Source organism: Ornithodoros turicata, chromosome 1 (genome assembly GCF_037126465.1).
Source record: "Ornithodoros turicata isolate Travis chromosome 1, ASM3712646v1, whole genome shotgun sequence".
Classification (NCBI taxonomy): domain Eukaryota; kingdom Metazoa; phylum Arthropoda; class Arachnida; order Ixodida; family Argasidae; genus Ornithodoros; species Ornithodoros turicata.
Genome location: NC_088201.1, coordinates 138,427,721 through 138,454,548, shown reverse-complemented (window position 1 = coordinate 138,454,548; position 26,828 = coordinate 138,427,721). Strand labels below are relative to the sequence as shown.

Here is a 26,828-nt window from a genome sequence, read left to right as displayed (position 1 = left end):
CAAAGAAGCGGCTTTCCTTTACCCCCAGTATGGGACAGTGAAAGAGCAAGTGCCGCCTCATGCGTCGAAGATTAGCTTGAACTTGCGGAAACAAAACAAAAACACAAATCTATCGGATGACTCTATCGCGACTGCCCTTATCTTGGGCTGCATTTTCTGTTTTCTTTTAATCTTTTTCCAGGACGCAAGAGGCGATAGTGTGCTCTTTCATCCTCTCGTATTGGGGGCGAAGGAAAGACGCGTCTCTAGAGATGCGCAATGAATAAAATAAAGAAAAAAATGGCGTTCCTTCACGAATTTTTTGCGGGCGATCTATGGAACGGATTTTTGTTCTGGAAACGGCTTTGGTATCTGGTGACCGAAGAGATCAGATGTTCTCATTGGAGCAACTTCGCAGCTTTTATAATTAAAAAGTTAATTATTGAAAGTTAATTAGGACATTGCCTTAGGAGTCTGTTAATGCCCCCCTAGGGAGTGCCCTTCAGCATATGCTATATTGCAATTGATTGCATCTCGGAAAAAGTGATTGATATATTTTTAAAAAATCTGTTCACACTTAGCGTGGACACCCTGTATAATACAGTAGTTTTAAAAAACTGATACTTTTGAGATCCCTGTTCGTCACAATAATATTTGAAATATTTATACATATCGAAACGTATCAAAAATGTGCAAGAAGGTTCAGCATACAAATTTGTTTGACATTTGTATTATTGTATGTAGAGGTAATTATTTACTGCACCGAGGTTCTGATAGTTTGATAGGTCACTCCTTGCTGCTGCACTAGCGGTGGCCCCGAGAAAGGCAGAAGACAAGATTACGATTGCAACGCCCATTGGAGCTGACATTATTGCAAGTAAGGTAGCTTTCCTAGCAGCAACGTTAAGGTTCCACCGATCGTGTATTATATACCGAGGGCACCATATGAACACACGCACCTTGCCCTACTTTATGAGAACTATATGGCAGACAACCTGCAATCCTGTGTGAACGCGGAAGCGTATCACCATTTGAAGGGAATGATGCGCAGGTCATTGCTCTGTCGTTGTTCTGTTGATGGTACAAAGCAGTAGAGAGCATAATGCTTCCGCGGTGTCGACAGTATCGGCGTGTCGTACACGAAAGTTGGAGTATTTTTGTGCTTTCGCCTATCTAACTAGATGTAATCACATCACCTTGCAACTTATAAACAGGGGTTGCATCCGTATTTCCCCCTCAAAATAGGGGTTGAGCATTTATAATTACATCGCAAGGGTGACATACTAACTTCACACCTTGCTTTTACACTGCTTCATGAGTTGCAACGCAGGCACTACCGTCCTCCATACGTATGATGTCGTTGTGATAACTCAAGATAACAATGGGAAAACACGCATTTATTGCGCTTTATCCAGCAACCTGAAAAGCGATGCCCGCTGCGAGCAGCAGACAGCATGCGTCTACACTCCTCCACATAGTCGACCACTGATCTCTATGTATAAAGGCTGGATCGCACATAGGAGAGGGGCGCGTGGGAGAGAGGTGCGGCAACCGGCTGCCATGTTGGAGGGCCCAGCTGGCGCCGGCTGCTCCCATATGAAACAATGGGAAGCGATTTGATTTGGAGTATTTATTGCGCTTTAAACGCTCCTCATTGCTGATTAGCACGCATCTTTCTTAGGAATCAGTGTGCTAATGTATTCCAAACGTGCTTCAGCCGTGTTCCTGTAGTTTTTAATGGTAATTGCCTTCTTTTTCTTCTCCGCTGCCTGTATTAAGTATGGGGGCCGCAAGTGTTGTGCACAGGGAGCATACGCATGAAGGTGAATTCGGTGAATGTCAACCTATAAAATTCATTATGTTTGCTGAGAAAGGTTTCACACTGTTTGTTATTGTGAGGTACTTCCGTTTTTACATTTTTCGTTTTGCTTTCGTTTCTGTTCGGTTTTCGTGTGGTGTTCCGCGGTTCTCGTTGGTTATTGTGTGGTTTGGTGTTGTACGGGTTCTCGTTTGACTTTTTCTGTTATGGTATTATGTTCTACGAGTGTCTCTGTGTGTATTGCAGGACACACAACTTCAATCCTTATTCTGAAGGGGATCATTATTTTATTCACCACATCACCACCAGCAATGGGGTGGAGTATGGACCCTGGCGATGCAACTCCCCATTCCTCATCTTAAAATAACGTTATTGTCACGAGTGCTTTGCAGTTGTTCAGCTGTCCGCGTATTTCATTACAGAAATTCGAAGCGCTGTGCACGAAGAGCATGCACATGCATGACTTATACACGCTGCAGGAGCGACTGCACATACGAGGTTAACACAGCAGTTTATATACTTCCACTGTACCTCACAGATTAAAAGAACAGTGGAACAAATTGGCATATTGGCGTAGGTTCTGCATCCGGTTCTTCGGCACAGCTGAGCCACTGTGAGGGGAACCTGCAAACACAAGCGCATTGTTTATAGAAAATACTTGGTCTTCAGATGTGTAGGAGCAGCCACACATACTTTCTTAGTGCGCAATGGCACCAGCGAAGTTGCAATGCAAACAAGTCCGAGTTGTCAGATGCATGCGATACGAATAAACAGATTTTTCCTAAAAAAATAAAGAGCTTACCTGTGAGAAATTATCCCTCTTTCTCTGTCCGTGTGAAGTGTACTCAAAGCTGCAACAAACTGGCATGACATGCCCTTTAGCTTAAAGTAAATCTTAAAAAATACGGGCGGCGCCGCTTGAATTAAATGCAGACGACAGAATGCGTTGGGCCCATCAATATGGCGGCCGGTGACCACACTGCGGAGCACCCTATGCGCGATCCAGCCTATACTAAGCGCATTCTTTTCACTTCCACTGGACTGCACTAACTTGGACGGGTTTTCGGGAGCTGCACTTTCCAGCTGAAAGGAACTTTATTAGTAATGCCTTTCTTTTCAACAGGAAAGTGCAGCACGCAAATAACCCAGTTCAGATCTGGTGCAGGAGGTGCAAGTGAAAAGAATGCACCTACTATAGAGATCAGTGGAGTCGACACACTTACTTCGTCGTCTTCTCTCAGCAGCTGATATGATGCGGTCTTCATATCTACGTTCAAGCGGTGTTTGCGTTTGCTGTCGTACAACATTTAGCGCTACCTTGGAGCCTTCATAAAAGTTTCGTAGACCAGCTTACGCATCAGCCATGTTTGTTGTCCACGTAACTCCTCTCCGTTTCCGGCATTCTGGCTCGTGGAGCGCTATGATTGGCCAACACTCGCGGCTTTCCCTGCGCTCCCAGCAAAAGTAGAAGCAGTTCAACTCTCGCGCCGCGTTGTTCGACGCCTACGTGGCTTTCCCGACTCTCGCAGACTGCTGTGTGGACGTGACAAGTTGCCCGACATTTCCGTCGTTCTCGGCTTTTGGGGGTCTCAGTGCCGTAGTGTGGACGTAGCATAACCCTGATGAGATGACATCACGTCATTCACAAATGGAATCATAACACTTATTGCAACCCGCGGGAGATCCCTTGGCGAAATTCATCGCACTCATTGTTTCTTAATTGGTTATGTTTGTGGCTTCTCATTACCGAGCGATCTGCCTGTCGTTGTGGGGGCATGTTGCTCGGTTGTGATCGTGCGTCCTGGCACGACATTGCAGGCGGCTCTGCTGGCATTTCCTGCGAAACATCTGCGGAAAACGCACTGGAATTATCCAAAGAGCACTGCCGGCACTGAGATTCGAACCCGATTGACATTCTAGTTTCGGCGTAGAAGGCGGTCACCGCGCATTGAGCTGCTGTGCCCCGGGATACTTTTGCGCACGCGCTAGCTGCGTATTCAAATTAGAGTCACTTGGGCGTGAGCTGACACGGGATACAACTGAGCCGATTAGGAAGATTTACTTGCAACTTGTTAGTTGTCAACTCGGGATCCTTGTGGGGGAGAATGATACAAACAGCAGCAATTTATATGAAAGAAACCTCCATGAAATGGAACGAGTGTGCGAGTACATGTACACTCACATGATTTCCACGCCCTACGAATACAGGCAATCATCTCCAAGCAGCAAGAGACAGGGACAGAAACATGCACAACGAGGCGATCTGCTTTACTATAGCAACTGTGTGACAGAACACAACAAAGGGATTTGTTTTAGTTGAAGATAAAATTTAAGAACACATGAGCAAGATCAGCACACTCTTCTAGAAAAACTGTGAGCAACTTCTAGTAATCTTGTACTTAGTTGCTAGTATATCACATTGTCCTGTTGTGCGTGTTCGTGTCCTTCTGTCTTCGTGTTGGAAGATGCTCGCTCAGTACAATCTACCCCACTTCGCAAGTTTGCTTTGAATAAAGACGTGTAGGAAAACTGATGGAGATCACAGGCTTCTCCTTTTTTTACTGCATTGGATATACTGCATTATAGAAAATGGTGTCAATAGTAAGGTAAATTGTAACATGTTAAGTGGAATGTGTTATCCTTCTGAATATGTTGGTGCCCCCATATGGCGATGGGAAGAGGAACACCAGGTAGGAACACTACATCCAGGTAGCCCCAGGTACAACTGTGAACCTTAGACACCTGTGAGAAAAACAATCCTTATGACTGCCGTGTCAATTAAAAGGGGTAAAAGCACTAAAATATATATTGTGCCACGAAAAACAACCAATATAAACTATACACAGGATATGAACAGGAAGCAACATCTATGCAAAGTACCTAACTACTAAGTAAGCTACGTGGCGTGTGTGTGTCCGTTCTTAGTGTTTGTGTCCTGTAGTGTTAGCGCTCATACCCTTTTTAATAAAATCAATTTTAAATAAGTGTGTGGTCATGAGTGTCACTCGCAAAACGAAACCGCTCACTTTTGATTATTGTATTAACTGGATGAATCTCTCAAGGGTATCCGAATACAAATACCTGAGCTTTTTTCTTACTGTTGACTTCAGACTGTTCAGACTTGCTCCGGAATAAGCACATCCAATACGTAACAAAGAAGGCTAACAAGAAATTATGGTTTCTAAAACGTCATTGTCGTGAATGCACAACTCATACTACGTTAACGGCATTTAGAACATTGGTCCGTCCTGTATTTTGGAATATTGTGATATTGTCTGGGACCCTTAGAACATTGCGAATATCTGACTTCTTGAATCCGTTCAAAGGAGAGCGTTACGTTTTATTTTCAACGCGTACCATCGTCACACCTCAGTTACTCCTCTTTACGCACGGAGTGGCTTAATACCCCTGGGAGAGCGGAGAAAGACCCATAGGCTCCAGTTCCTTTTTCAATTACTCAATGGTCAATTTCGAATCCATCATCAGGACTACATCACTCCACTCGTACCCAGATCAACACGGTTAAGCCACCAGCGCACACTCAACGCATTCCAGTGCAGGACTGACTGCTTGAAATATTCCTTCTTTCCTCGAACCGTGGATGAATGGAATTCTCTGTCATCCGCTCAGGTCTCACACTGCTCTGTCACGGCGTTCGTGAAAGGCCTAAACGCGGTTACATGATGTGATATATGTGCCTCGTTGTAAATTATTTTGGACATTCTGTGTCCCTCCTACTTGGACTCTTCTAGGGTTTGCAGTATTTTATAAAATAAATAAATAACATGGTAGTCCACCATGCTCAACGAGATGTTGCAAGTAATATAATAAGTGGGGTACGACTTGTTCAGATTAGGTGCATTTCTGAATTCAGTCGGTAAAAACTGAGGTGCTGGTTGTAGAGAAACATGCATTTCATGCGAAATACAGGACAAAAGGAAGAGATAGACGTGAAATTGTATCCATATGTCTAGTTGGATGCTGCAGCGAAGTACTGTTTACATTTGATATGCACATTGCTACTAAATATATACACACACGCATACATGCATGTGGATGGAATTTGTGAATGAAATGGGATTTAGCCCGAGTCGGACCGAAAAACACACTTGCGGAGGTAGTCATCATTCATCTCGCAAGTTCCACACCGTCATTTTCGCAAGTGTTTTTGCTGGATGCGGCAGGATTTGATACGGAATTTGTAGTTTCTTTCACTTTTCCGGATACGACACCGCCTTAACACCATACTGGTATAACTGTACGATTACATCAGCGATGACTGCGTAATTTCCAGCTATCGTTTGAAAGTGATAACCAGCGCCCCCTTAAAGAAACTGAAAAACCACGTTACTGTACCTGTTGTCTGTTGGAGCAGGAAGTTGCAGTCGGTAGCACAGGTCGGAGAAAAAAGAGGATGCTCCGTAACGCACTGGAACAATGTGCTAGTGCAGAGCGTCGCGACCAGGCCCACTCCACTGCAACACAATACACGTCCGGCTGCTCTGACTGTGAAACCCGCAGAGGTAACTGTGTTGTTGTTTTTGAAGTGGGCGTCTGTCAAGCACTGAATCGAGAAGCTGCTCGTAACTGACGAACAGCGCTATCGTCGTGGCCAGTTTCGTCTCCGTATCTCTAGTATGCAGTGTCGTTGCAACGCATCCGTAGAATCAGGATCATTGTCCTCTATTACTGCTTATTGTTCTGTGCTGCTCATTGCTACTTATTGTTACTGCTTATTGTATTGTGTGTCTTATCAGTATTACTTAGTGTTTTCCTCCGTCGTCGCTACGTTTGTCCAATGATATTACTCCTTGGTTAATGTGCAGTGTCGTGGTCAGTTACAGTTCACTTTACCAGTTAAGGAGTTGATTTTGTTTTTACTTGCGCTGGAATTAGTATTACTACTTCTTGTACGCGACTACGTCTTGCGACTTGTAAGTCTGTGGGATGGCGACAACATCCACCTCCAGTGACTGACGCAAACCGGTGATATGCAGGGACACCAAGAGGTATGTGCGACACGTGGATGATTACGTGGAGCCAAATGCAAAGATCGACAGGCTTTCGGATGTCAAAACTGGGCACCGATGTCGTTGAGCGAGGTCTTCGGTGACGAATGTCCCCGATCCGTTGTCGAGCATCAGAACAGTATCCTTCCAAAAGAACAACTTTATTTTCAAGATGAGGAATGGGGAGTTTCATCGCCAGGGGTCACAAAGGAGAGCAACCCCTGCACATTTCAAGCTGGAACTGATCACTTTCCTGTTGTGAATCGCTTTCTGTCTCTGTGGTTCGAGTATGTCGTGTTTCGTTGTCATAGATACTTATCACCAGCGCACTTGCTACTTAACAATTTTTTTCACTCTACGTGAGAGGATCGTAAAAAGTAGCTGTCATTGTTCATAATAAATGATAGTTCATAACATGAACGTTGCATGACAACAGACCACGCTTTTCATGTCATTCTAATGTTTTATCAAAATATTAGTTTTTTTTTTTTTTTTTTTGCAGCACCGTCCTAGGATGGAATGACCATCCGAGCAACATCGCTACAATAATACAAACTCAAGAATCACAATGGCATCTCTGTTCTGTTCCCGTAGTTACTATCCGGTTACTTCCCTATGTGTTTCCCTTGTGTCCACGACGTCTTACATACCATTAAAGGGACCGTGAACAGGTATACAAGACGCGCATTTATTCGTGTTATATTATTGCAACTTAGGCAGTGAAAGCTCCTTGCAATTAATAGCGCTCAAAACCAAAATGCGCTTGCATATGGATGAAATATTCACTGCACTTTCTGCTCTTTCACCCTCTCACATTGGGGGTGAGGGAAAGACGAGTCTCCGAAGATGAGCCGTAAACAAAATAAAGAAAAAGAATTGTGTTCCTTCACGAATTTTTTGCGGATGATCTACCGAACGGATTTTTATTCTTAAAACGGTTACGATATCAGGTGACCGAAAGGGACAGATGTTCTCGGGGGGGGGGGGGGGGACTTCGTAGCTTTTATAATTAAAAAGTTAATTAATGATTTTTAGGTAATTAGTCATTCGGCAGTTGAGCAACAGATGGCCAAGAACGTCGCCGGCACAGACATGATAGAAGTGAAAACAGGTTGTCTATAGCTATTATAGGCTTTTTATGAAAAATCTCTATAAAAAAGACACCCTGTATATTATATTACAATGAATGTTTGAATGCAGCAAAGCAACGAATACCTTTTTTTAGATGGCTCAGTATGGCTGTACCATAACGGAGTCAAATCCTATATATATCTCGATGCGTAACAATTTAAGGGTTTTTTTATTTACTTTGCCTATAAGGAGCACTTTCTGGGGGTTCCACACTGCACCTGGTTAAAAGGTAAAATACGAACCCTCTATGTTCAGTTGTGGACCACTAAAACGTTTAATGAAGGGCCCTTTACAGACGTGAACCTCGAAAACGCTCCGTCACTAAGTTCAACTTAGCACCCCCCCCCCCCACACACACTCACTCACACCCGGACAAACCGAAAAACTCCCACAGGGGTCGGGTTGGCACCTTTTTTTGTAGGATGTGCCTCAGGGCCCTATAGTGCCTGAAATAAATTGAAAGGTAGTGTAATAGAAACGAGAGGTGTAAAATGCCGACATAATACGAAACTTAATACGTGTTGTGTCATATGACTGCTATGACGCATAGCACAAACTCGCGTCACAGACGACGGTCGGAGCATAACATGACGTCACAGCTCTCAAAGCTGCAAAGCAAAAAATTCAAAATTAATTTTTCCCTAACTTTCGCATTGCCTAGAGACAAAATATTTTGCATGAATGCCAAGTGAGACAAGTACATTTCAGTAACGTAACTTATGTAGAATTCTGACGGCACGCAATTTAGTCGGCAGTGACACTTTAATGGTGGATTTCGGGAACCTCCTGCCCTGCTAAGCTAACGGCCGCTAAAATGCAAATCTCATTCCCTAAAACGACCTTCACGGACATTGAAAACTCGTGAAGCTGAGTGGCTAATTAGTGATATGACATTTTTATATGCGGTGTACTTCGCATTTTCTCTGTTTCGAGACCGTGAATTTCGAGATCGGGAATTTCGTAGCATGGGATATCAAGGCCGTCCCAAGTACGACAGCCGTAGTATTTGTCGAGGCGAACGTAGAGAACTTCGGCCGTCCACCAATCAGAGACTATTTATTTTAAAGAGTTCATTTCGTGGACTGTATGCCTACGAGTTGATTTTGCCACTGTGGATATTGACACAGCTCATTTTTGAAAAGGTACTTATTTTGAAAAGTGGATTTTTACATGATTTATTCTTCAATGTTATATTTTTAAATGATTTATGGCGGCGCCATCGCGCCTGAGGATCTGTGTGCCTGTTATCCCCTTTTTGTCCGTGCCTCTTGGTTTTCTTACATCATGTGTCATGAACTCTGGATGTTTAAAGTTCGATTTTAAAGGGACCGAAAAGTGAATATAAACCTAACGAAACTTTATGTTCAGCGAAAAGCTTGAACCTTCAAAAGTTCAAATATCAAAGAACTCCGCTGAAATCGCTGTAGTTTTTCTGTAATCGAATTTTCCATGATTACATGTCCAGGGACCTATAGTAGGAAACCGAGCAGCAGTCTGTCAACAATTGCATGACCCCGCGCCATCTGTCGACGACGCATGTAATACGCGCACTTCCAGGCGTTAATCCGGCGAAAACGAAAATGGCAGTGGGCATTTGTGACCACTTTCTACGTCGAGAATGTTGAGCCTCTTGAACATGAGTGCACTGGAATTCCACATTCGATAACTGTCGCTCACACAGAACTGCTGTTCGTGAGTTGGCGTGCTGGAAAGTGTGTTCTTCGCAGCAGAAGATTCCTCGTCCAGAAATTAATCGGAGTCACATTCGTCCTCAGCAGTAGCTCACCGTGCCGTGAACATGGACTGCTTTGTGAAATTTCCATGTATCAGCGAGAAGCACTTGTGTAAGCCGAAACAAGCGTTGTTTTTTCATCGTGCAGGTGTCCATGTGTGAAATGCAAACCGACGGATACTACGGTTTTTGCTGCCGGGAGGTAGAGAATGCGTGTGAAAAGCAGACAGACAACTGCATCAGAACTAACGAATATTTCGAAATACTGTGCCTTGGCACCGAAGCACTGCAACTGTCTTTTACATACATCCGAGAAACCGAAGAGCATGGCAACATACACGGCAGCGCCGTGTGGTCTTTACGCGCTACTTGAACGGCAAACTGGACGTAAAACCCTTATTTCTGCAGGAAATTGCGTTATACCACCTGTCGGCCATTCACAAGAAGGATATGGGGTGCTCCGAGAAAATACAATAGAAAGTACTCCACTGGATCTCGATCTGCGTCGTGCATGCTATTAGGGATGCTTTCCCCTCAGTGCGCAGACTTGTAGAAATGTTGATGTCAGCATATTTTCATTTCTTGCTTGCTGCAAGTTTTTCTCATTGCTTTTTCTTTTCTGTCACAGCATATTATAATTACTAGTTTGTTCCTGGAGGGTTGAGTAACCTGTGGGCATAGATGTATTTGTAGGTTATACTCATGTCTCAATTGTATATATGAGGAGTAAGTAAGATAATTTTAATCAGTGTGATTCAGCTGAACTGTGTTCAGAACCTTTTAGTATACTTCTTAGTGACCACGTTTCCAAATGTCAATTAATATTTGAACCAAGATTGGGATTTACACTAACATTAACTCTGTTTTGCTAAACGGAGTACTTGTAACTGATTCATTATCTCGTCACCAACTAACATTTGTAAAGGAGGACTTGAGGGCTGACTTCAGGTATTATTAACCCTTGATCTGGGTTCAAAGTTAACCATGCACCATTGGTGTTCATAATACTCCAAAATGGCTAAATAATTTATTGCATAAGTTCTCTGTTACTGTAATTGAGATGTACTTTTGTAAAGTACTTTTAACAGCCCCATAAACTGCAACTGGCTTCAGTGTGCATGACAAATGCATCGTAACGTTTAATTGAAATATAATATAAGAGCAGAAGCAACATTTTGTCACAACTCAAACTATATCTTTTTTATTGTCCAGAGATTTAGGAAACAGAGTAGGGCTTCCTGCCCTCTAATGTTTCGACGTACTTGATAGAGCTGTAAAAACTGCAACAAAATAACCAAGAGAAGTATAAACAGTTTCTTCTTTCGCTTTTGAATTTAACAAGCTACTTATATTTTACCATTTGTTCACTGTTATATTCTCTCTTGGTGAAAAGATTACAGGAACAATAATGTTGCAGATAAAACAATGACCTGTCATCTTGATGAAGATGACAACATTTCTTCAGGCATGCTAAGTGAGACAAAAGAAATGTACAATGAAGGTTGTTCAAAAACAGCATCTATCTTTCACAGCAAATCTCCGTCGACTGAAACTTTACATATGTGGATGTTACCACATCGTGTAGTTTCCATCCAAAAGTAGGACTAGGCAAGGTTGTTTGGTTGTTGTTGGTAGGTTGTTGGCATGTTGATGTGCTATACCGTTATAGCACATCAATATAGATGAGGGGCAAACACAGTAGCCAGCGTGATGGCTGCAAACTCTAGAGAAGATTTATTCAACAGAACAAGAAACCGAAAGCATGAGTAGAAAAAGGCAGTGCCCATGCAGTGTATGGTGAACCACTTTAACCTCTGAGAATGTGGGATCGGAAGAGCAATAAAGAGAAATGACAGTTGCGTCCGAGATAGGGGAACTCTGCAAATTTAGGACCAATATGACGTGGTAACCTTGCATGGCTCACTGCAGCTCTGACACACATTGAACAATTCCAGTAGTGGGGCTTCAAAGACAATGAACTTTTGCTGTTTCATTGGGCATTCAAGTGTAGAGGATGCATCTCTAGAAAATTAATTAGCGTTCCTTTGTCATAACTACATCTCAACAGGAAGTATTCTTGTACCCTTCAAACAAGCTAGTAGCTCTCATCGGTTTCTTCTCCTATTGTTGACGTCATACTAATGTTCTGCACCTGTCCAAAGACTCCAAAAAATGTCACAAAGTCTGCAACACGTAACAAATCTAGTGCTTCCATCTGTAGACTTTGCATACCTGCTTTCAGCTATTTCTGTCATGTCAACTTGAGTGCCTGGATCACACACACACGAAGCAGTCTTTCGCCACTTCAACACTGGAAGGCCCCTAAAATTAAATTTGTTGATGTTGACAATGTTGAATACGGGACAAGTAGGATAACATAAGTTAAATGGAATACGTCATCGCTATATTATAATTTATAGATGTGTGGCGCCTGTACATACCTGAGACGTTGTGTTGAACTCGTCACCTCGGTGAAGCAAAATCACTAGTTCTGAACATCAGTGTGCTTCGGACGTCTTCGCAATTCGCCTTCTACGGCATCTTCGTAGTCATCGGCAGCAAAATGAGCTCAGCATACACGACACGACTGCTACATCTAATAGCCGAGTGTTTCGAAACACATTCGTTTTCGCGCACTCTCCTGTAGAACCTTGTGGTAGAAAACGCCCGCCGCCGATCGTGAACGAACATGATTTCTGCATCCCCGAACACCAAAACTACACCGGGCATATGTAGGTCTCTCGAATAATCCACACAACAGCCACGAACATGTCATTCACTTATACTTTCTGGTTTCTGCTTCGCGCAACCAACATGACCACCCACGACGTAAACAATAAACGCGATAACACAGATGGCCTTGCAGATGGCGCGGCGGATCGTGGCTCGTAGCGGCGAAGTAGCTGAATGCTTTATTAAAGTAAAAGCTATGGAAATGAGCGTCATTTTTAAAATGGCGTTTAGCTGTAAGATAATGTGCGTCAACTTTGTTCTCTAAAAAATTAACTCTCACGTGGTAAGGTTTGACCAATCCCTGGGAGCCCTGGACCCGAAACCCAAGTTGATCTTTTTCGCCGTTCGCTGGCAGCACCGTCCATGTTCCGGCAATCTTCAAAATATTTATACGTAAAAAAATATGCCGAATTGAGAAGTAATGCTTTCTGTGTCTTATCAAACAACGATGTTGTGCACGACAGTGGGCAAAAATATGGGGGTTATTTTTCACTTTTCGGTCCCTTTAAAGAAAGTTTTAACGCATGCGTTTTTGCGTGTGGTGTAGCTTTTGCATTCTTTTTCGACTTCAACTGGCCCACGGTTTCTAGTCGGGAACCCTTTCGTGACTTGCAGACGGAATAATTAACGCTGACATACTCGAGAAAATTTAAACCTTTTGCTTGTAGCTTCGCTTCTGCAACTACTCATCTCAATTTGTACGGTACTCAGAGTAACGCATAGTCGCCCAGGAAGTTTTTTTTTTATTTTGAAATGTGCTAGCCGTTTCCTTTTATAGCTTTGACAGTAGAGTTCGGTGAAGGAGGATATCAAGCCTAGAACGCTGTGCGAAGGGTGTACTGCCCTCTGGGAGGTGGCATGCAAGGACAGGTCAAGACCACAAGAGGCGCCGGTATATAGGCCTTGGTGGTCTCGCAGCAACGTCTCCTATGAGTGGGTGTTGAAATCAGTGGTCGAGCGCAAAATGCAGCAAAGAACGAATTTACTGTTCTGCTTTAAACTTCGGAAATCGATGAAAGAACCTTATGCTACGAGGGTGTAGTAGAATAATGCCGTGTCCTTGAACTACGTGTACAAATGGTGTAAACATTTAGTTGAAATCGCCTCAAATGGCAACAAATTTTTCCGATGTATCCGAAATTCGACGTATTGTGACGAAGATAGCGAATACCATCCCAAAGGAGGACCTCATCCGTAGTTTCCAGGACCTGTAGCATCGTTCTCTATACAGTGCGTTGCCATGGACGGGGTCCACTTTGAAAGGTAGAAACCCGATTATCCTGAACTATGCACGCGACGGTCTGTTCCGACCTCACTCCCTGAACTTTTTGTCGAAGGTAGTATGTAATTCGGTAAAGCGGTGGTGGTTCTGCTTAGTAGGAATTCAATAATTCCTTGATTTTAAGAGTTCTTAATTACATAAGTCACATCATTTCAAAAAGCTTAAAACCTGTTATGAAACCCCATGCTTGAGCGTTTTAGGAGAGGGGTATGCACCAAAGTCAATACTGAAACCGAAATTGTAATCTATAACATCTTCTCTAAATTGCTTTTTTTAAAGGAAACTCTCAGAAAACTTTAGAAAACCACGAAAGCACTTCTTTGAGATGCTGCTTTTACATCACTGCACTTAAAGCACACCGTCTTCGGTGTGCATGTGGTGTGTGTCAATTAAGCACTCTTTTCTCTCTTTTTTTTTTTTTTTTTTTGATGCGTCCACGGGTCCTTCGAACAGTGACCCTAAGTTTATTGCCTCCAATATGACAGAGAGACCTAATAAGTCGACTGCACGGCTGCGTAGACATCGGCGCAGTTGCATTTGTCGTAGAGAGAAATCTTCGTCGGGCCACAAAGGTAGTCGTACATCTCCAGGCAGCACGGATCAATGTTGTCAGGATCCACCACCAAGAAGTGGCAGGTGTCATCTGCTCGGGGTACAGCACAGAGAAAGACAATGATGTAATTTGACAGGAGCACTAACGTATTGTGTGTTAGATCTGAGAACAGCGCAGTTTCGCGCAACATTTATGTTTAAATTTATTAGCTTTTTAACCTTTTAACTTAACTTTTTAACTTACAACTTTTCAGATTTAAATTGTTCCTGCTTCCTTCTACTTCTGCCCATTCAGGAAAAGGCTTTGTTCCGCTTCCTGGAGGCACTGTAACTGAAGTGCGCCGAAACACGACAGCTAATCTGGGCGTGTAGGATCTACACCACTGAACCACTCGTGCATGGAGCTCAACTTTTTGGAAAACAAAAGTAACTGATACAATGTCGCTGAGACAGGTAGTTCCATAAACCGGAACTATGAGAGATCAACCGAAATCGAGAACAGCAGAACACATGTGTTTTTACTCTGTGTTAGGCTTGTATATATTCTCCTAAAATATCCGAGTTTTATCCATGGATAAAACCGGGTAAAACCCGAAAGTTAAAGCTGAGGTATGTATTGGAGATAAGGAAGATCGTCTAAATGTCATTAGGCAAAGCAGGTGACCTACAGTGAAATCTTACTGGACTCAGGTGTTTCAGCAACATAAGACAAGACATTACTATTAGCCACAGTAAATTGGCGTCTATATTGGTCAGGAAATATTGAACCGATTTTAGGACTGAGAATAAATGTGTCATCTTAATAGCTGCATTGTGTGCAATAGCTGCATTGCATAAATTGTGTGGACATGGGTGACACGATCAAAGGCATTAGTGAAACATAAAATAATAATACATGTAGCTAAGACACAGTGTCCGAACTTGTGAAAATATTATGAATGAAGCCAGTCAAGTCTGTATCGCACGACCACCCGGGATAGCACAAATTGTGGAAGTGAAATACGAAATGTATCATTTCAAGGAAAACCGTGCCTTTACGCGATTACGCTGTAAACTAGTCGCACAAGTTCATGAATAATTATGTGTCTTCGAATCGGAATATACAAATAACCTTCCGAAAGTGACGACTCGGTTAACTACTCCTTGCTGTTAATTCAATCTCATCTGAATGCGACAAATTCATCAGTTCATAAAATGAAGGAATGATGTGCCATGTTCAAACACTGATGCAACTGATTCCATGCTCTTGAAGGTCAAGACAGAGGTAAACAAAAATGTTTCTTACATCTAAGTTGAAGATCGTTATAGATGACGCAGTTGCCACACTTCATGTAAAGAACAGGGAATGGAGAGTACGCCCCGTTTGGATCTGTAACGAGAAAATACAGAAGATGTTATGCACACATGCTTATTGTTCTATGCTGGGTGTCCTACTTTGCGCCTAATATCTGCAGGTGAAATCAAACGGAGAAGCTGAGTGCTCCCCCTTATACGGTCCACCCTGCTCGTCACCTGCTTTCGTTTCCTTTGCACAAAGATTTCGTCTTACCGCGTTTCTTTCTCTCTTCCTACCCACTTTCTCAACTCGCGACGTAGGTCAGAGTCCTAGATATATTGTTCAGAGTCAGAGTCAGAGATATTGTTCCGTGGCTGGTTTTCTGCTCCGATGCCAATGCACAAGAGTGGACATGGCTGCTTGTATTAGTTACAGAGTTATTTGTGCTTCACAGCTGGCTATATACAGTCGGTTACCTGTGTGACAACTGAACATTCGTAGTTCCAGGGCGCGCTAAGCCATAATTGAATCGATAAAAGGGCGATTGTGCGAGCACGACGTAACCTAACTCTTTTGCGCGCAAAATTTTTGTTTGTGTGTTTCAGTCTGTCTACCAACGCCATGATGACGTTTCTCGGGTAGCGACGTATGTGTGCATTGTCCACACTACCAACCTTCCCGAACCGTACCCTCCAGATTCCTTTACGAGCTGGACTCTGGCCCCCCTCTCTCTCACAAAATTGCTTCGATCCTGGACGCATCCAGTCCACCAACGCTCTGCCCTCAAAACTCTCTTGAGAATTCTGGATACCATAGGACTTCTATCCTCCAAATGCCCATTTCGACCGACATCCCAAATCAACCTAAAGCTCATTGCATCCGAAAAAAATGTTCGGAGGTTCTGGGCTTTCGGTTGATTTGGGCACGCGGGTGGCAAGGACCCATATCCCCCAAATGCTCTTTTCATCCGAGCGCCCAGAACGTCCGAATGCGGGATGCTTGAAAGGACACGATTCCTCTGTTTGTCAGGGAGAGGAGGAAGGGTGAGCGCTTCTTGTGTGTGCGGGAATGGAATCCTGCAACTGACTCAGGAGTGAAGTTTGCCAAGGAAAGGTATTATTGATGTCGATCGCGTTCAAGAAGTGATCCGATCTGAACAGAGAGATATTTTCCATCTGAGTGACTGGGGTCCAGGGGCTGTGTAGGTCATCATAGTGGAAAGCGGATTGCAACAAAGCGCCCACGGCGCAGGCCTCGAAAAAGGTTACAAAAGGACCTCCTCCTTCACTTTTCTGTTATGCGTTCTGTGAATACAGTTCAGACGTTCAGAAAACATGCTATTAACCGGCTGAAACAACCCCTAGAAAAGACTTGCAAACAGTATGAATGCATGAGACCAACATATCGTCTGAACAGTCAATCTCTTCAGAAGGCACTTGAGGTTTGCGTATTTTTCACGGCCCCGCTATGTGTTCCAGCCACTGAACATACCACTCCCACCATGCTCTTTTTCCGTGACTCATGACGCGGGCCTCAATGACCTTCCGAAGATAGTGCTCCTCCCGTCAGCAACGTGCACACCAATAAAATTGATTTTCGGAATATCTCTCCGTTCAGATCACTTCTTGAACGCGATCTCATTTGTACACACCGAGTGTCGTGTCGTTTCTATCCACCCAAGCTCAAGCTTCTTTAATATAGATTTCGTGCATCAGCTCTCATTTTTATATCAGTCATATATGTTACATATCTAAGGGGAATTATTAGTAAACAGGGGAACAAAGGAAGCTGTGCAAGTGAACAGGCCGCATACATCACACCACAGAACATTTTCAGCACCGGATCAGCAGCAGCTAGGGACCCACGGGACCCTCTCTGGTGAGTTGCAGGAAGTACAGCTCGAAGCAGAGTTAACTGGAACGCCACTTCTGCCGCCGAATCGGGAAGACAGTCACCCTAGCGGCGCTTAGGAGAAATAAAAGGAAATAATATTTCCACTGTCCTAGTTATGGCGAATTCGGGTAGTCATTTTATGACAACACGGCCTAGCGCTCGGAAATTGCAAGGTCGGCTCCGGAGCTGGATCACGTGACAGTTGCCACCCGAACACGAGTGCCAGGGATCTGGCTGTTTTAGGATCAGGATCAGGTTCGCCTCATCCCTTTTGAATCAGGGCAGAGTTCGTACACTTGGATCACGCTAGGGGCATCGAGGTCGCTCGTCTTCGGGTTCAGTCGTCTGCTAAATCACGTGAACTTCGACGTGTGGGCCAATGAGGGCACTCGCCACCGTTGCAGTGCGAATTTGACGACACCGGATATAGCTGCGCAACCCGCTGCTCGATCGTTTCGGGACCGGACGCAAAAAGTGCTAGCTGGCAAATTCCGGGTGCTCGGAAAGTGCCACACGAACATGCAAGATTGCTTGACTGCTCGGGGTCTGGCAAAAAAAAAAAAGTTGGCACGAAATGACCACCCGAATTCGCCATTATGCTGCGAGGGTGTCCGCCTTGGCATGAGTTGTTGACTCGGCATTGCCCTCAACGGTGGTTACCATCGCGACGTTTGTTTGTGTTTGAGACGATTATGTAAAGGTGTATGCTGGCCGATATCACGCGGATGTGATGCTGTTATCTCATTGATACACGCAAAGGTGGACAGCAGCTCCAATAAATTTTCCACTAAACTCCGTGCATCCTCATTTGTTTTATCACAAATCACAAATCTGAAAATGCCCCACTGAGCGAACGCGACCACCTTCGCGTGTATCAGTGAGATAAAGGCATCGCATACGTGCGATATGAGCCGGCATACACCTTCACGTAATCGCCGCAAACACAAACAAACATCGCGATGATAACCACAGCTAAGGGCAATGCCGAGTCAACAGCTCATGGCAAAGCGGACACCCCCACAGCAACAGTCGGACAGTCGAAACACTATTCGCCTTTATTTCTCGTATGAGCTGCTAGGGTTGCTCTCTCCCCGACTTTAGCTCTGCCAGTCGAAGTGGCGTTCCAGTTAACTCTGTTCCCAGCTGTACATTGGATTCCCGCATACTCGGGAACCGCTCACCCTTCCTCCTCTACCTGTTAAACGGGGGAAGCGTGCCCTTTCAAGTATCCCGCTTTCGGTGGTTCTGGGCGCTCGGATGAAAACAGCATTTGGGGGATATGGGTCACTGCCACCCGCGTGCCCAGATCAACCGAAAGCCCAGAAACTCCGAATAGAAAATGAGCTTTTGGTTGATTTAGGACGTCGGCGGAAATGGGCGTTTGGAGCATATAAGCTGCTACCGATGAAGCTCCCCATTCATCATCTCGCAATATAGTGTTGTTTTCTCCGGTAGAGCTTTATTTCGGATGGACGTGGACTCTCTATGGCCGTCCGGCCTTTTTGAACTGCCAGTAGCTCTCTGACGTGTCCTTTCTGCTAAGTACATTAATTTTTGGCGACAAATGAATGGGGTCATCTTGGAAATCAGAAGCGTACCTCTCAGGACATATCGATAATGTGAAATCATGTTTGGCACCCGTCGAACACATTATGAAGTACTTTTTTTTTCCTTTTCCGCAGCGACGTGTTGTTTAACCAAATAGGATGCTTTCCTGCAAGAAACGATGAGCGCAGGTGACCTGCAGCTCGCACGACAGGCTCCTGTTGCGGAAACCTTTAAGAGAGCCTCCGCTCTTTGAAAGAGACTGTTAAGGAGCGATGGAAGGAGATGCGTATGTAATGAAGTCACTTACGCTCCGTCACACACTCTTAGAAATGAACTTCACCGCGTGGCACGCTCCAAGCCAACCATCATCACCAATGATATCGTTATCTGCCCCGACCGGTTGAAAACGGGAGGCGTACGCCTTTTTTTGTGACACTTATGCTGTTCACAATTGTCACAAAAAAGGCGTACGCTTCCGATTGGAGATGATGGTTGGTTAGGAGCGTGCAACGCGGCGAAGTTCATTTTTAAGAGTGTAGACCGGCTCAGCAGAAACGGGTATGTGCTCCCAAGCAGACAAAATGAAGAAAGAAATCATAACGGTTCCGTGGAGATTACACGTAAGGTTTGTCTGTGCAGTGTGGTGACATGGCTGCACGTGTCGCAGGATAGGACTGCGTATAATTTGGATAAAGGAAGGAAAGGAGAAATCACACGTGAGGGGCCACCAATACGGGGCTGCTTTTTCCAAAGTTTTTTTTTTTTGTGTGTGTACATTCGATTGTATAGGGTGTCAGTTAGCCTCATGCGGAAAATATTTTGAATTGTTTCTTCTAATGGGCATCTAAAGGAGTGAAACATAGTTTCGAAGCATGCTAAACCATACCCGTTAAGGCGTGTCGTGTTTTTGCCCACGTGCGTTTGAAGTTATCTCCGAACCTCTCTTTTACGTTCATCTTTCTTCTCGCGTTCCTTCATTCGATCATTGACCACTATACGCGTGATCCTCGGCACCTCCGTCGTACACGGCTGACAGATAGGAACGTCCTGCCAGGTCAATCGAGAATTTCTTGGAACCGGCACGCTGCACACCGCCGATCGATCGGTCGTAAATATTCCTTAGGAGAACAATAACAAACGTACTTCCAAATGTATATTAGACCCCCTGCAGCACCCCTCAAGAAACCTGCTAGAAAAGAAAAAAAAAAGCCCCCAATCCAGTATATATGTGTGTCACGCCCCCACGGGACACGAAGATGAAAATCGTCCTCGGGATCTACTCGGGATCTACTGCTTGCGACACGGTTGTCTGGATGCAGCAGACCATGGTTTATCCCATCTCAAATCTCGAGGTGTTGCAAGATTATTTATTTCGAGTAAGAAACACGTGCAGCGTATGGCCCACCTTTAAAGGAGGTAATAACTCCTATCTGTATGTATTTAGTTACGGGTTTAATAGATGTAATATTGTTCTTCTACGCTTGGTAATTCCATTTACAATCTATTGTTCAATTCTTCTCCTTCATAACTTGTGCAGCGTTAATACAAAATGTATTCCCCGCATTGTATAATAAAAGCTTCTTGTTTTGCATCAACAAGAACTGTAGGCGAAAAATTCAGGGAGATATTGTTGCACGATACACGACAATCGTGTTTATTTACCAAAATATTGTTTCCTTCTGCACTGGAAACTCTAGCCCATCTCAGACTGCATTTTACCAGAACGTCATTTCAGAGGAGCAAGCACCTGACGGCGCGCGAGCGTAACACAGCGGCCATAAAAGATTCGAGGAATCGGGACCACGCTTTCTCAACAGCGGTGCGGCAGAGTCCTGTCTCCTTACTCCTAACAGGGGTGACACAAACCCGCGATTGTTGTAACTACCCTCAAGCGGTGCTTTTGCAAAACTGCCATCTTGTCCTGGTCGCACGTCATATAAAACGTCATTTTGAGGGCACGTGACTTGGTTTACATGTCGTTTTGCCGCTTACCGACATATTTCCTTCGTCATAACGCTAAGAGATGAACGTATTTTGCCAGCGTTAACTATGCGGTGCTTCTTCCGCAACATGGTACCCCATTTCACTTTAGTTTAAGTACATCGCATCAGCTCAGTGAGTCTTAACGCGCGGTCGTCATCACATCTTGGGAAGTCGTCAACGGTACGGGGCCTTATGTGCAAAACTACGCGTTTTATTATGAGGTAAAAATAACTACCATGATTGCAAGACATCCAAAACGTTGCGCAGAAGCAACAACCGTATTGTTTACAAACGGTTTGGCCGCCAATAACGGGCGCCGCCATATTTAAGCTCACGTGTGCCTTGACGTTTGCTGTGACGTCCGACCAGGACCTGTCCAGGGTGCATTGCGTTCGTCCAGCACCCTTTCGTGTAGGGAGCAATACACTGGATGCCCCCCGTGTTACTTCCCCTTCGTTGATGCTATCTACGCCTCACATCAGAGCCGTATACAGGGTGTCCCAGAAAACATTTCATTGAATTTTAATAAAATTAAGCTACGCGACCATCATCATGGGGTCTAATCATCCCCATGACATGGTGTCTAATCATCCCCATGGGACCCCATGGGGTCATGGGGTAGAATCATGGGGTCAACCGTTTTTTTTCTGACTAGGTTTTTGTCACCTCCTGATGTGCATGTCATCTAACCTAAGTTAGATTATGTAAATTTTTGCGAAGTGAACCCGGAAATTTGCCAAGCAAAGGTCACTTTTTTACCCCACCAACATGTAGAGCGTGCCGAATTTACTCAAATTCATGATAATTGACGGTGATATTCAGGGTCTATCCTATCGGGAAAAATATCTGAACACCATGCTTCTCGGGGCACTTGAGTATAACCCGCGAAGACTTTTTGAGCACAATCGCTGTCAGTGCGATGAAAGGAGGTTGGAAACCCAGCCCTCACAGTGATAGTAGAAAAAGTTCCTGAAATTGGGAGAGGGAAGATATCGTCCCAGCCGAAGCCGGACGCGATAAGCTATGTCTGTGTTATCTCTTTCTACCATGCCGGTGTGGGTTGGGTTTCCAACCTCCTTTCGTCGGACTGACAGTCATTTCGCTGAAAAATTCATCGCGCGCTATCCTCTGCGAGCTCCGTAGAGCATGATTTTCGGCTATTTTGTCCGATACGATAGCTCCTCAATATTCCTGTCAACTGTAATTAATTTGAGTAAATTCGGCACGCTCTTCACATGGGTGGGGTAAAAAAGTGACTTTTACTTGGCAAATTTCCAAGTTCACTTCGCAAAAACTTACATAATTAAGGTGGTGGCCAACCCTAGTAAGAACAACTGCCGTTGACCGAATGTTTCTATGTGGCGTAGTTTTTTTTGTATTAAAATTCAATGACACGTTTTCTGGGACACCCTGTATAGGGAGAGTTTAGCCATTTTTTGACATTTTGCCGCTTCGTGGGCGGAGCCTATTTTGACGTCCTTGTTGCACCGCCAAAAAAGGTAAAATCCAAGGGATATCCGCTTATCAGCCAGTAGGTAGGCGCCACTGTCATACAGCCCGCCATCTGGTAGACACGTACTTTGACGCGCTCAGTGTAATCTACCAGAATCGACGGTTTATAAGCCACATCCGCCAGTGATATACGGTTTTCTTGCCAATACTCGTCGTCGTATAATAGCCGTCTGCGACTGGCTGACGATGGGAGAATAATGCGCGGGGAGGGAGGTCTTTTAGCGGTGACGACGCATGACGTGCTTCTGTATAGGCTCCTCCTAATAGCCAAACTCTCTATAAACGGCTGTGGCTCAGGTGTGGTCTGGGTGACTGTGGACGACAAATAATAGTATTGCGGGAGGTTTTCGACGAACGGCACTTTGTAAGGAAACATTACGCCATCCGCCGCAACCATGATTAGATGCTTGACTAACGCCTGAGTATGTTGTAACTTCGTTCGGGTGACCCCGTAAGGGACTGATCGGCAACTCGAAGCAGTGCGGGAGGATCGCCGCAGGGCAAGCGTAGTCACCGCAAGGTAAAGCTCATATGCCTCGCCCGCTTCTCTCCAGCTGGTCGTACCGAGCACCCAATGCTCAGTCGATTCCCATAACCTCTCTACCGGCTACCACTGGGTAATCGCTGGCACCGCCCGCCGTGGCCTTCACCCTGCGAATCAGCTTTGTGTACACTCTTCAAAATGGACTTCACCACATAGCACGCTCCTAGACAACCATCATCACGAGTGACATCGTTTGATTCCCTGATTTGTCGAAAACGAAAGGCGTACGCCTTTTTGTGACACTTATGCAGACTTGCCACAAGGTGGTGGTGGTGGTGACGGTGAAAGGGCTCGCCGTTGTCGGCCTCACAGGTGTGGGTATTGTCACAAAAAGGCGTACACGCCACGCTTTCCACAAATCAAGAGTGATAGAGGTACCATTCTGAACACTGGTTACCCCCGCATCGTGCAATGTGGTCGAGCTTTGTTTTAGAAGTGTGAAGCCGACATGTTTTTTAAATGCGGTGGTGGTGGCGACGAAAACCGGCTTGCCGTTGTTGGCCTGACTTACGTGGGCTGCGTCACGACTGTAGCCAGGATGAGATGAGATGATGTGATGACAGTAGTGACACTTTTGAATTGCACTAGTTAGAAAACCGTGCGCTTGCAGAATAGAAAATTTCGCTTCTGTGTTCAGCAACTAACATCTCTTTAGTGAAATAACAACAAGAAAAATCGTTCTAGAGTCTTTGAACGGTTTCCAGGTAAAGGGCTACCGCGAGACACATGCTCCAAGGATTAGTTGATTCTTCAATTGCTCAACTTACTTAATTACTCATCAAAGTCAATACGGTGGTTCCCGTTGAGTCTTACTTACGTGGATAGTACTGAACGTTGCTGACGTTATACCCCGGGCTGGATTTGAGAAAGTAGTCTTGATTGTACCGGGTGACTCTGCGTGAAAAGAAGGAAGGAGGCCAAAGATTTATATTCCGTTCGAATCATAGGTGACAGGCTCTCCACTGTCGGGATTGCAAAGGAATATGTCTCATTGCAACCAGACGTAGAGAACTATGACATATTTACGTTTCGCATGACAAGACCAAGGTATCCCAGTTATTCCCCTTCCCCTTTTTCCTTTTTTTTGGAATAGCAAGCCGGCTCTTTGCCTGGCTAACCTTTCCTTTCTTTTTTTCTTAATAACCATATCCCCCCCCCCGCCCCCAGGTATTACTTACATTTGTCCGTCAGCGCCTCTGAATGCGTAGTTGAACTTTGCCACTTTATTCTTGGGCTGACAGAGCTGCCTTTCGACGAAACATGAGTCATCCCTGTCTTGCACATAGTTCTTGTAGTACGCGTAGTAGGCATACGGGGTAGCATAGCACTGTGACACAGAGACCATATGAACGTTGTGATTTTCGAAATACAGTACCGATCTAGATGTTCGAGAGACATATCAGAGGTATGTCTGAAGGTTGAAGTATATAAAGCAACAGACATACAGCTTAAAAATGAGTGCAAGTTATGCATGCGACAGAGCGTTAGTTCACTAGCAAAGTTGCGGTCAAAGGGCTCTGGGCGACGTGTGGTCGGAAGGAACACTCCAACTCGTCAGGAAACTGTGATTTACGTGCCGGAGAATGTGTCGCTGCTCCTGATGGACGCGTTGCTGACTTTGCTTAACTTTTTTTTTTATATTTAGAACCTGGTGTTATGTTTATGCCTTTGACGCCTATTTGACGTATACAATGCGAAATAATTTGAAACCTCAACAAAGGGATACCTCTATATTTCTATATTATTTTCCTTTAAAAAATATTAGACAATTATTGGGGTGAAAGGGGTAAGAGCTCTAAGTGCTCAGGCTATATACGATTAATAAATTTTATATGCGCGTCAATAGCTTCACTGTACCTGTAACAGCCAAGGTAATTCGGCGTACCATCCGAGGATATGTACTCATATGTGGGTTTGCGACCGCAAACCCATGGGATAACGATAACGGAGGTAGTAAGAATATTTGAGTCCATCAATTCGCGCAACCGCGGTTACCTTGTGTGGGGCGTGGTGACTCTCATCACGCACATACTTGCACCTTACTTACGAATGTAACTCAGTATAGTCGTGTTCAACTTAAGAAGTAAACGACAGCTCTCAAAATATTACTGCGCTGCACATACGATGGCTGTGCACAGAGACGTCACTCCCGCTAGTCCGCCAGATGATGTAATCCATCACACAATGCTCTGCTTCCGTATTGGCGATTAAGATTGGCCGCATTACACTACGCAAGCCCTCACCCTGGCGGCGCTGCAGTGCCTTTCCTGGCGCGCTATTGTATCTTCAATGGCGTATATAGATGACGGTCGGGATTTCTTTTCCTCCTTAAGTTAAGCAAGAGTCCACTGAACTCTGCAGGGAACTACATAGCATTCAACAATATCAAGCAGTATACATGAAAGCACCATTTACGGATATCGTCAGTGTACATAATCGATGAATAGGGTGAACACTTGTCAGAGCTAGCGTCACGGGTGACAATAACAGAGGCATTGACAACTTCAAGTTGTCCACGGCATTGCCTCTCCACTCACATACTATTGAATTCAGCTTGGTTTTCATTTCACTTAGTGCATACGTATTTTTTATAGGCTGGGAAACCCTGTAGAAGAGTACACAACTATAGAGCGTCCATATTAAAGTTTCGCAGTATTTTAGAAACAACCGATGTGTCATATGTTCGCGATTACATCATGACTCGAAAGATAAAAATTATGTTCCACAGTATTTACAGCCTTCCCGTCCAACACAGAATTCCCACATCCACATGAAGCACCCTTCCTGCCTTGTTTGCTCGTTGCGTTGGGTCTGTTGGTGTTCGAGGAATGGCTGAAACTCACCATGTTCTTGCGAAGGTAGGACAACTCCTGATTGAGGTTCTACGTGAAACAGAAACAGTTCGAGACTTCATCCGCTTGCGAACGCGCAATCGTCGCCACACGCTCCTCAGGCAATTTCGATACCGTCCCAAAAGTGTCCCCTACCAAGCGGCGCAGATGACTCGACCGAGTCTTTAGTGGCATCATACCTAAGGAGATTGCACCGATGGTATGCCCATGTTCTTACTGGTCCACCCATATTTCTGAGTCTTCAAGAAAGAAGGGGTCGAGTTCCTCTTCACATCGTCGTCACATTGAAACCACTTGTATACTCTCGTATAACATAAATTATCCACTTCTGCAGCAGTGTACACGGATGGCGCTTCGAAGAATGGAACGTCTGATCCGCCTTTGCCATATCAGCCGAAGATGCGGTGCAGAGACAACGCCGCTCGCACCAAACCTAACAAGCAGTTGCAGAACCATATGCCATTTTCTTTTTTTCTGCAACACATTAGACCTTGGCCCGCGAGTATGGCCAGTTTCAACCGCTACGATGTCTGCGCTACAAGACATTAGGGACACACGCAGATGAGCATCGTCCGCCCCCGTATAGTCGCCGACGTGAATTTCCGGTACATCTGCGTACCATGCCACAGGTTAGCTATTCAGTGGGTTACAGCTCATTCTGGAGTAATGGGAATGAGTCGGTTGAGAGCGCCTCAAATGCAACTCTTTAGTCTGACAGACGGACAAGTATTGTACCGTTGTAGTAGAAGGACAAACAAAACACAAACCTTACAACGCCACCATGTCGTGGGGAGGTACAATGCCCTCTGTTTGCAGTGTCACTCTCCTTAGGGCTTGTTGAAAGTTGAGGCAGGGGATTCTGTGGAACATCACTATTTTGTGTTCAACATAACTTTCGTGAGCAGCATTGCAAGTTTTCAGGGTCAGTCACGTGAGGAGGAAAATATTTGGGCATGGAGAGGAGACAAATCTCAGGCTTACAA

At 44.7% G+C, this 26,828-nt stretch overlaps 1 protein-coding gene across 1 annotated transcript; it reads right to left on the bottom strand.

Moving 5' to 3' along the window:
* Positions 1 to 14,176: 14,176 nt before the first annotated feature.
* LOC135385864 (uncharacterized) lies at positions 14,177 to 26,019 on the bottom strand. Its single transcript, XM_064615438.1, has 6 exons — positions 25,981 to 26,019; positions 25,837 to 25,875; positions 24,172 to 24,320; positions 23,811 to 23,887; positions 15,523 to 15,606; positions 14,177 to 14,328 (listed from the first exon to the last, which is right to left on the bottom strand). Exons 1-6 carry the CDS (start codon positions 26,017 to 26,019, stop codon positions 14,177 to 14,179), a joined length of 540 nt encoding a protein of 179 aa, XP_064471508.1.
* Between the last annotated feature and the right edge of the window lie 809 nt (positions 26,020 to 26,828).

What these genes read in the sequence shown, in the direction of transcription:
- LOC135385864 (XM_064615438.1), bottom strand. Translation starts at nt 26,019, where the DNA reads ATGCCACTAAAGACTCGGTCGAGTCATCTGCGCCGCTTG. An exon ending in CGAGTCATCTGCGCCGCTTG is followed by an intron (nt 25,876 to 25,980) that starts GTAGGGGACACT and finishes TGTTTCACGTAG; the next exon opens with AACCTCAATCAGGAGTTGTC. An exon ending in TAACGATCTTCAACTTAGAT is followed by an intron (nt 14,329 to 15,522) that starts GTAAGAAACATT and finishes TACCCCGAGCAG; the next exon opens with ATGACACCTGCCACTTCTTG.